This window comes from Ursus americanus, chromosome 5 (genome assembly GCF_024610735.1).
Source record: "Ursus americanus isolate L20-20 chromosome 5, mUrsAme1.1.p, whole genome shotgun sequence".
Classification (NCBI taxonomy): domain Eukaryota; kingdom Metazoa; phylum Chordata; class Mammalia; order Carnivora; family Ursidae; genus Ursus; species Ursus americanus.
In genome coordinates, this window is record NC_142131.1 from 78,223,974 (window position 1) to 78,234,553 (window position 10,580).

The 10,580-nt window shown below is 38.1% G+C and overlaps 1 protein-coding gene across 1 annotated transcript; it reads left to right on the forward strand.

The window, feature by feature from the left end:
* Nucleotides 1-8,393: 8,393 nt before the first annotated feature.
* Nucleotides 8,394-9,501, forward strand: LOC123799335 (vomeronasal type-1 receptor 4-like). The gene is given in 2 exon segments (XM_045808382.2): nucleotides 8,394-9,457; nucleotides 9,459-9,501. Coding segments are annotated over 2 exon segments (1,107 nt in total).
* The last annotated feature ends 1,079 nt before the right edge of the window (nucleotides 9,502-10,580 follow it).

A 10,580-nucleotide genomic window follows, 5' to 3' on the forward strand; every position in this document is an offset into this window, starting at 1 on the left:
TCCACCTATTTCCTCATTTCTTTTAACCATTCTTTACACATAGTGCCTTGTGTTTCTTCTTCATATTTCTTGGCTCTTCATCCTCTGATCTGACAAACAACATATAGAAACGATTTGTCAAGTTCAATGCGACAAGGGTTCAGATTCTAATGAAAATTCCTATTTCATTTCATAAATCTTGCATTTTAATTCATAAATTTTAAATATACATAACAATTGACCTTTCATGGTAGTAGATATTCTGATTTATAAATGTCAATGTAGTGCTACTAATTTCTGTCTTTCTTAACTTTTGTGAATTGATTTATATAATTTTATCCAAGAAATTTTTGCATAAATTTGAGATTATGTCATAGTGTTGCTGTTATTGTAAATCTTTTATTTTCTAAAATTACATTGTCTAGTCAAGGAAATAACTTAAAATCAGTTGCAGAATCTATTATAATATTTTTCTCTGGAGTTTCAACCTTATTTTCAGTGTAGACCATATTATCATCAGTAAATGATAATAATCACAATTTTTTGGACTTTTGGGGTGCTTATCATTTACATTCTTTACCACATATGTTAAGAGATGAAATGCAATAAAAATCAGGACTGGATAGTTGGTACACTTCTGACATTTCTGACTAATAAATAATTATGTGGGGACTCATAATGTATTAGTTTGTTCTGTTTATATTAGGTAACTACCCTGCACAAAGTTAATAATTTCCTTTGTATTTGTAATATACTGTAGAATTTTATTTTTATCATAAATAGATATTAAATGTATATGAATGTATTTTTCCCACTTACTGTGATAATCATTTGCCTTTCTTCTTTAGAATGTTAATATGGACAATTATTTAAGAGATTCCCTAAAGGTAAGACATTTTACCATTTCTTGGTAAATCTAAACTGTTCATAATATACTATTCTTGTTTACATGTTGGTGCATACAGGTTACAATTATTTAGATGTATATTTATATATTTTATTGAGGTGAAATGAATATAACATAAAATTAACAATCCTAAAGTACGCCTTTCAGTGACATTTATAATATTTGCAATGTTGTACAACCACCACTTTGTTAAGTTTCAAAATATTTCATCACCTCAAAGAAAACACAGACATCCCCCTCTCCAAACAGTCACTCTATCCCTCATCCTTTCTTTCTTTTTTTAAAATATTTTTTCATTGTTATATTAGTCACCATAGAGTACATCCTTAGTTTTTGATGTAAAGTTCCATGATTCATTATTTGCATACAACACCCAGTGCACCATGCACTATGTGCCCTCCTTAATACCCATCACCAGCCTATACCAATCCCCCACCCCCTCCCCTCTGAAGCCCTCAGTTTGTTTCCCAGAGTCCACAGTCTCTCATGGTTCATTCCCCCTTCTGTTTACCCCCCCTTCATTCTTCCCGTCCTTCTCCTAGGGATCTTCCTATTTCTTATGTTCCATAAATGAGTGAAACCATATGATAATTGTCTTTCTCTGCTTGACTTATTTCACTTAGCATAATCTCCTCCAGTCCTGTCCATGTTGCTACAAATTTTGGGTAATCATTCTTTCTGATGGCTGAGTAATATTCAATTGTATATATGGACCACATCTTCTTAATCCAGTCATCTGTTGAAGGGCATCTTGGCTCCTTCCACAATTTAGCTATTGTGGACAATGCTGCTATGAACATTGGGGTGCATATGGCCCTTCTCTTCTCAACGTCTGTATCTTTCGGTAAATACCCAGTAGTGCAATTGCTGGATTATAGGTTAGCTCAATTTTTAACTTTTTAAGGGACCTCCACACTGTTTTCCAGAGTGGCTGTCCCAACTTGCATTCCTACCAACAGTGTAAGAGGGATTCCCTTATGCCATATCCTCTCCAACATTTTTTGTTTCTTCCCTTGTCCATTTTTGCCATTCTAACTGGAGTAAGGTGGTATCTCAGTGTGGTTTTGATTTGAATTTCCCTGATGCCTAATGATTTTCAACATTTTTTCATGTGTCTCTTAGCCATTTGTACGTCTTCATTGGAAAAGTGTCTGTTCATATCTTCTGCCCATTTTTTGATTTGATTATTTGTTTCTTGTGTATTGAGTTTGAGAAGTTCTTTGTAGATCTTGGATACCAATCTTTGATCTGTAGTGTCATTTGCAAATATCTTCTCCCATCCCGTGGGCTGCCTCTTAGCTTTTTTGACTGTTTCCTTGGCTGTGCTGAAGCTCTTCATCTCTATCTTGATGAAGTACAACAATTTCATTTTTTCTTTCATTTCTCCTGCCTTTGGAGCTGTGTCATGAAAAAAGTTGCTGTGGCCTATGTCAAAGAGGTTGAAGCCTATGTTCTCCACTAGGATTTTGATGGATTCCTGTCTCACATCGAGGTTTTTCATCAATTTGGAGTTTATCTTTGTGTGTGGTGTGAGAGAGTGGTCAAGCTTCAATCTTTTGCATATAGCTTTCCAATTTTCCCAGCACTATTTATTGAAGAGACTATCTTTTTTCCACTGGATGTTTTTTTTCCTGCTTTTTCAAAGATGAGTTGCCCAAAGAGCCGAGGGTCCATTTCTGGGTTCTCTATTCTGTTCCATTGGTCTAAGCGTCTGTTTTTGTGCCAGTGCCATGCTGTCCTTGTGATCACAGCTTTGTAGGATAGCTTGAAATCTGGCAACGTGTTGCCCCAAGCTTTGTTTTTCCTTTTCAACAATTCCTTGGCAATTTGGAGCCTTTTCTGGTTCCACACAAATTGAAGGGCTGTTTGTTCCAGTTCTTTGAAAAACGTCATTGGTATTTTGATCGGGATGGCATTGAAAGTGTAGATTGCTCTGGGTAGCATAGACATTTTACTATGTTTATTCTTCTGATCCATGATATGGAATATTTTTCCATCTTTTTGTGTCTTCTTCAATGTCTTTCAAGAGTGATTTGTAGTTTCTAAAATATAGATCCTTTACCTCTCTGGTTAAGTTAATTTTGACATAATGTATGAGTTTTGGTGCTATTGTAAATGGAATGGATTCCCTAATTTCTCTTTCTTCACTCTCATTTCTCGTGTATAGAAATGCAACTGATTTCTGAGCATTGATTTTGTATCCGGCCACATTACTGAATTGCAATATCAGTTCTAGTAATTTGGGGGTGAAGTCTTTGGGTTTTCCATGCAAAGTTTCATGTCATCTGCGAAAGACATTTTGACTTCTTCTTTGCCGATTTGGATACCTTTTATCCCTTTTTGTTGTCTGATTGCTATTGCAAGGACGTCTAGTAGTATGTTGAATAATAATGGCGAGAGTGGGCATCCTTGTCATGTTCCTGATTTTAAGGGAAAGGCTTTCAGCTTTTCCCCATTGAGATTGATATTCGCTGCAGGCTATTCATAGATGGTTTTTATGAAATTGAGGAATGTACCCTCTATCCCTACACTATGAAGGGCTTTAATCAGGAAAGGATGATGTATTTTGTCAAATATTTTTCTGCATCAATTGAGAGGATCATATGGTTCTTGACTCTTTTCATGGTGATATTTTTTCCTCTGTATGTGAGAAATCTTTTTGCCCTGGCCACTTTCAACACTGTATCCTTGGATCTAATATTTGCAAATTGCACTGTGACGTGACGTGGTGTGGTTTGCCGTGGTCAACCCTGGGAGGGGTCCTCTCTGCTTCTTGGACAGGAATGCTTGTTTCCTTTGTCAGATTAGGGAAATTTTCAGCTACAATTTGTTCAAATATCTCTTCTAGACCTCTCTCTTTCTCCATCCCCTCAGGGATGCTGATGATTCTGACATTGGAACGTTTCATTGAGTCAGTAATCTCCCATAATCTACATTCCTGAGATTGGATTTTTTTGAGCCAAGTTTCTGTTTTAACTTCCTCTTCTACCATCCCATCTTTCAATTCACTAATTTGTTCTTCTGCCTCATTTACCCTTGCCTTCAGAGCGTCTAGTTTAGACTGCATTTGATTCATAGCATTTTTAATTTCTGCCAGATTCACTCTCATTTCTGCCCTTAGAGATTCTATATTCTTGTTAATATTTTCGTTAATATTTTTTTGAAGCCAACACATCATCCTGACCATTGTTACTCTGAACTCCATTTCTGACAATTTGGTTATATCCATATCCATCAGTACTGTGGCAGATATCACAGACTCTGTACCTTTTCTTTGTAGGGGGGGGATTTCTCCTCCTTGTTATTCTGATGAGGAGAGGTTGCAGGGATGCCCAGAGCCCAAATTATTGACCAGGACCCAGGCAGTGTGCACTTGTTTTAAAGGGACCTTAGGGATGTGGGCTTCTTGATTTTTCATCCTGCCTTCTGGGGGAGGGCCCTGCTGCGCTGATACTCAGGCACCCCTGTTTGGGTAGAGTTGCCCCCTCCCCTGTGAGAAGGGATGGGGATGGGCAAAATGTGAACTGGTATTTCTGGGCTTTTGTTCTCTGGTGGCTTTCCCTGGCAGTTTTCTGTGGCTCTTCTGAGAGTCAGAGCAGCAGTGGCTGTATCTTAGCCTCTGTCTCAAAACAGAGAGATCGCAGTCCACTCTCCACTGAGCTCTCCTGGCCACTTTATCTCTGTTTCTGTCAGGGCTGCTAAAAACCCGGCGGCATCCCGGGTTGTGCGCCCGAAAGCCACTCTCCCAGCCCTCACTTCAAGGGCTGGCACATCTCTGTCTTTGGTGCTTCTAACACCACGAGTTGCCCCCGGTTCCCACGTGCTCTCCCGAGCTCCCTGTTTCAGTGTGTTTCAGTGTGTTTCAGTGTCAGTTTTCAGTCTGGTCGGGCGTGCTCTCCCGAGCTCCTGGTTTCAGTCCAGTTCCAGTGTGTGCTCTGGAGCTCTGGTTTTCAGTCTGGTCACGCATCCGTTCCTGGGCTCATGGTCTTAGTCAGCTTTCTCGCGGGTGCCGGTTCACGAGTCTGACCCACTCCCCAGTAGGTGGCTACTACACCCTGGTTCCCGAGAATGGCAGCTCCCTCCCCCTTCCATTTATCTTCCAATATCTGTGCTCAGATTCATGACTTTCCGCTTTGTATCTCAATACTCAGTGCTGGAGATGTTCGTTTGTAGAGATCCAGATGTATCTTCCTGCATCTCAAGCTATGTTCATGGGTGTTCAGGATGGTCTGGTAGATATCCATCTCAACTCAGAGGACTAGCTGAAAAAGAGGTCCCCTACTCCTCCACTATCTTTTTCCTATCATTCATCCTTTCAATCTCTAGCAACCACATATCTGCTTTCTCTCTATGCATTTATGCATTTTGCAGATTTTGTATAAAAACAATCATAGTCTAAGTGACTTTTTGATTGTGACTGCTTCTACTTCTAGGTTAGGCTTTCTCATGCAAGTGTGGTCATGTCAGTAGTTAACTAGGGGATGAGTGGTGTCCCATATGGGTTTTGATGTTGGTTGGAATGGGATGGCTTGGCATATAGTTTTGGAATTTGGCTGAATATTTCTTCTCTGTGGATGCTCATCCCATAAAAGTCTAGGATGCTTCACATGGTGTTGTGGTGGGTTTGCAGTGAGGCAGAACAGCAAGCTCCACCTAAGGGCACTTATCAAGATTTTGCTTGTGTCATGTTTACTCTACAATGACTGGCCAAAACAAGCCAAGTAACAACCCCCACTAAAGGGATGGAGAAAAGCCACCTCATGGGTGCAACCTCAATGTCAGTGGAGAATTTATAGGCATTTTTGCAGTCTACCACTCCACGGGATCAAGAGCAAATGAGATGCAAGAAATTGGAGACAGGGAGTAGAGACAATTGCTTAGAGGAGAATTGCTCAAAAGAAAAGAAGTTATTCAAGTAATGTGCAAGACGCACAGTATGTTTGCATGATGATGGGAGAAATTTGATAATGCCTGAGAGAGAAAAGAATCACAGAAGAGAGGGTCTTGAGCAGGAAAGATATTTCCAGGTTTATTGCACAAATGCATGGATGGACTGTGACAAAGGCATAGACAACCCATTCTGAGAGCCAGAGGACATACTAAGGTTATGAGTAAGGATAGAGAAAGTGGGATTGATGTACTGGTGGAATTTGGGGAATATCTTTTGATTGTTTTATTTTTCAAAATTATATATAGAGATCATGAAGGATGAATAAAAAAGAAAATATGGTGTATATACGTTCACACAGTGTATGTATGTATTACATACATGTAATAGAAATATATATATATATATACTCACACACATACACAAAGTGTATATGTAATGGCCAATTACTCATATATATGATGTACTATATATATATATATATATATATATATATATATACACACACACACACACACACACACACACACAATGGAATATATTTCAGTCATAAAAAACAAGGGAATCTTGCAATTTGCAAGAACATGGGGGGAACTTGCTGGTATTATGCTAAGTTGAATAAGTCAGACAGAGAAAAACAAGCATTGTATGACCTCATTTATATGTGGAATTAAAAAAAATTCCCAAAATGTCCACTGAATTCATAGATACAGAAATCAGACTGGTAGTTGACAGAATTGGAGATTGGAGAGTGGGTGACATGGGTGAAGGGAGTCATAAGGTATAAACTTCCAGCTATAAAAAAATAAGTCATGGGTATGTTATGGGCAACATGGATACCATATTGAATGGTGCTTTATTGTATATTTTAAAGTTGCTTGGAGTGTAGAATTTAAAAGTTGTCATTATAAGAAAAAACATTGTAATTATGTATGGTGATGGATGTTAAATTGACTAATGATGTTGATAATTTTGCAATATATACAAATATCAAATTACTATCTGTACATCTGAAACTAACATAATATTTCATTTCAATTATATCTCAATAGAAAATATGCAATGCACCATCAACTGAATATGAGATTTGGAGAGGATTTGTTCTTAGTTTGAGAATGGACAAGTTAAGAAATAATCATCAAGAGGAGTGAGAAAGTGAATACTCAAAGAATACTCTAGAAAATTTAGTGTGATTGCTGGCTGAAACGAAAGCTTGCTGGAGCTAAGTGGTGAAGAATTTAATATAAGGTCACTTAATATGGTTATATCGTTTTCTCTAGCCTTGTTTATGTGAGTAGAATGATGTGAACTAGGCAGACTATGTGCTTGTGTGAGGACTGTAGAAGCAGAAAAAAAGGTGATGGCATCACATGCTTTTGGAGGAAATGATTATAATCCTGGATCAAGGAAGTTTAGGTGAAGAGGAGAGATTAGAAGATCTTGTACAGAGCAAAGAGATCAATGTTTTGCAGACCTTGGTGATGTCAAAGTAATTTTGGAGTCAGAGATTACATAAACTAAGGTGGAAATAGCTGGTAACAGGAGGATTAGATGCTAGGAAGTGACACATAATGAATTTCCAATATTGGCACAATGACACACTCTAGTATGTGGGTAGGAGAGTGTAGGTGAGGTGGGGGAAGGCAGAGGCAGAATTGTTGGAAGAGAGGAAATCACAAATGTGAGAGAGGCTGAGGATACTGGACGGGTCCTTTGTGTGGATCCTACAATCACCAAAAATATGACAGGAGGTTAATTGGGGAGTGTTAAAGTGAGTGAAGGGCTATGAAGGGGAGTGATTTGGGGTGAGTAGATTACCTCCCAATGGACAGTGGTGGACATAGGCTGATGACAACTTGGTTCAAAGCTGGGGTGATGAAGAATTATCTGAAAGTGCTGGGGATCAAAGAAGACATTCCCATCTTCAGGCCTGGTGATATAGGGGACAGGGGAGAGACAGATCCCACTACCTGAAAGAGTTTCAATAGAATCAGTGCCTTTAGTGTAAAATAAAAAGATGAAGTGAATTTTCAAAACAGAACTGGAGGATGCAGTGTATTGACCAGGAGCTAATGTGATATCGTGTACATTGGAAGGGTCTTGGAGTTGGAAAAGGAGTGTAGCAGGGTCAGGAATGGCATTCAAAGAGCCAGACGGTCATGTGTGACTCTAGAGATGGAGTATTCTCCTGTTGAGAGACTGTAACAATAATGTATGTCATGTACAGTAGAAACATTATACATTAAATATACATTAAAATATACATTAAATAATATACATTATATATACATTAAATACATAATAATTTTTTATTATTCATGGCAGAAGATGGAAATTCATTCAAATATTTGAGGTGAAGTCGGAACATACACATAGAATATGAATAGAATCTGTATAAATCTGAAATATTGTTTTTAATAAACAAAACCAACTTCTTCAGATACTTATTTCTTAGAATTACACTTATGTTTTCATAAAAAGCCTGTTTTACATCAACCAATATATTCCTGTGCAGTGACATCAATAATCCTTGATATTTACCTCTAGAACTAATTCTTACTTTCCTGAATGTTGTTACAGAGCATCTGCACAACCTCCTGCTGAGGATGATCAGAACTCATGGAGTCTCCATATGATCCCATTATTTCCATCAGGCTTGCAAACCATCTTGGGTTCCTTTTGAATCTGTGCAAGAGTGTATCCAAGTATAAGAGGCCAATGAATGTGAAAGTTCCAAGTGATACTATTTTGGGAGTGTTCATTCTCTTTCAACTTGGAATTGGTTTTATTGGAAACACATTGCTACTGGTGTTACTCATCAACACCTTCTTAGTCCAGCTACATACAACGAAGCCTATAGATTTGATATTTATCCATTTAATTTTAGCGAATGTCATGACAATTGTTTTCAGTGGGATTCCAGAGGTAATGAATGCCTTTGGAGTAAGAAATTTTCTAGATGACATTGGTTGTAAGGTAGTGATGTACTTGTACAGAGTCACCCGGGGTCTTTCCCTCTGCACCACATCTTTCCTGAGTATTGTTCAGGCCATGATTATCACTCCCAGTAACTCTAGGTGGGCATGGCTCAAACCCAAAATCTGCACATACATTTTTCCTGTCTTCTGTTCTTTCTGGATCATCAACATGCTGATCTATATCCATGTCATCATAAACATTGTGGCGCCATACAACAGCACAGAACTTGACAAATTCTATTCTCTGACATACTGTATTGGGAAGCATCTGGATTACATTCAGTCAGCTGTCTTTCTAGGGTGCATGGTGTTATGAGATTTCCTGCGTGTGTTCCTCATGGTCTGGAGCAGTGTGTACATGGTTAAGTTCCTTTTCACACATCCCAAGAACGTCCAGTATGTCCACAGAACCAGCTTCAACCCAAGACCCTCTCCTGAAACCAAGGCCACCCACACAATCCTGGCACTCATGAGCTGCTTTGTTTTCTTTTACTGGAGTAATAGCTTCCTTACCATGTATGTAAGGTATACACGTAATGTAAAAGGGCTGGAGAACATCACTATAATTCTCTCCCATGGTTATCCGGCAATCTGTCCTTTTGTAATGATCAAAAATCATAACAAACGATTCTTTCTGAACTGTGTAAAGTTTCTCATCTTTGTAAAGATGAGAAAATCCTCTCAACACACAATTTCCCTCAACGCATGATGCCCTCACACACTTTTCTGACACAAAGGGCCTCAATTAGAATGTCCCACCCTTAATTTAGGGAAGGTCAAATTGTGAAAGAGTGCTAAGAATTGTCCCTTTGGACATCTCTCAAACCATCCAGCTTCGTGAACATAAGGGATAAACGGCTAGACTTGTGGAATACAACCTGTTTGAGATAGTTACACCTGGATGGGGCAATCTTTATCTTATAAGAATTCTCAAAAATGCGTTTTGATTTTTTTGCATTACCCTAAGTTTAAGAGATTTTTCCTAATGTGACAGATTTATTCATTCAGTTACAGTAACTATACTTGCTGGATTATGTTAGACAGATCTTCCCGTACACCAAAAGACTTGGTATTTGCACTATTCCATACTTTACACCTTGGAGTGAATACATGAGTTCATCATATGTTTCCGATTATATCCGGTTTAACCATAAACAGTGATATGTGTAAATATAACCATGTTTCCCTCCTTTTATGAATAACACCTCAGTCCCCTAAAAACCATCCTCATATACTTTATGAAGCCCTACTTTACTTTCTCTATGCACACCTGTCAACCTATTTGCATCACTGTAGGTATTTCTTGAATAGTTCTGTTTTTTCGAAGGCATTTTTTTTTCAATAGCAAAATATGGGTTTTTTTGGGTAGATTTCTACTTTTAGAAAGAAATATGGAGCCATTCTCTTCTGTCACATTACGTTGAATCAGAAAACCTCAAAAATTCTGCTAGAAAAGAGCTAAAATTTTTCATAAAATATTTTAAAGTATTTTTTCCCTAAGAGATATGTGAAACAAGTATAAGGGAGTGAACATCACACTGAAAGTGAAGCTGTCCTCAGCCCATGAGTGACGCTTACAGAACAGAACTGTGTGATTCATAGCTTCTCAGGAAAGAGAAAACTGGGAATTGGAGCCAGAGAACAGAGACAGAGACTGACTGAGGAGTAAAAAAAAAAAAAAAAAAAAATCAGGTGGAGAAAAACAAGGAAGGCACGAAGACACTCAAACTGAAAACAATTACAATAAGCAAACAGTAATTTTTAAAAGCTAATATGAGTATTTCTAAACTGTCAGACAAAATCTGGGACTTGTGATGGAGAGGATACT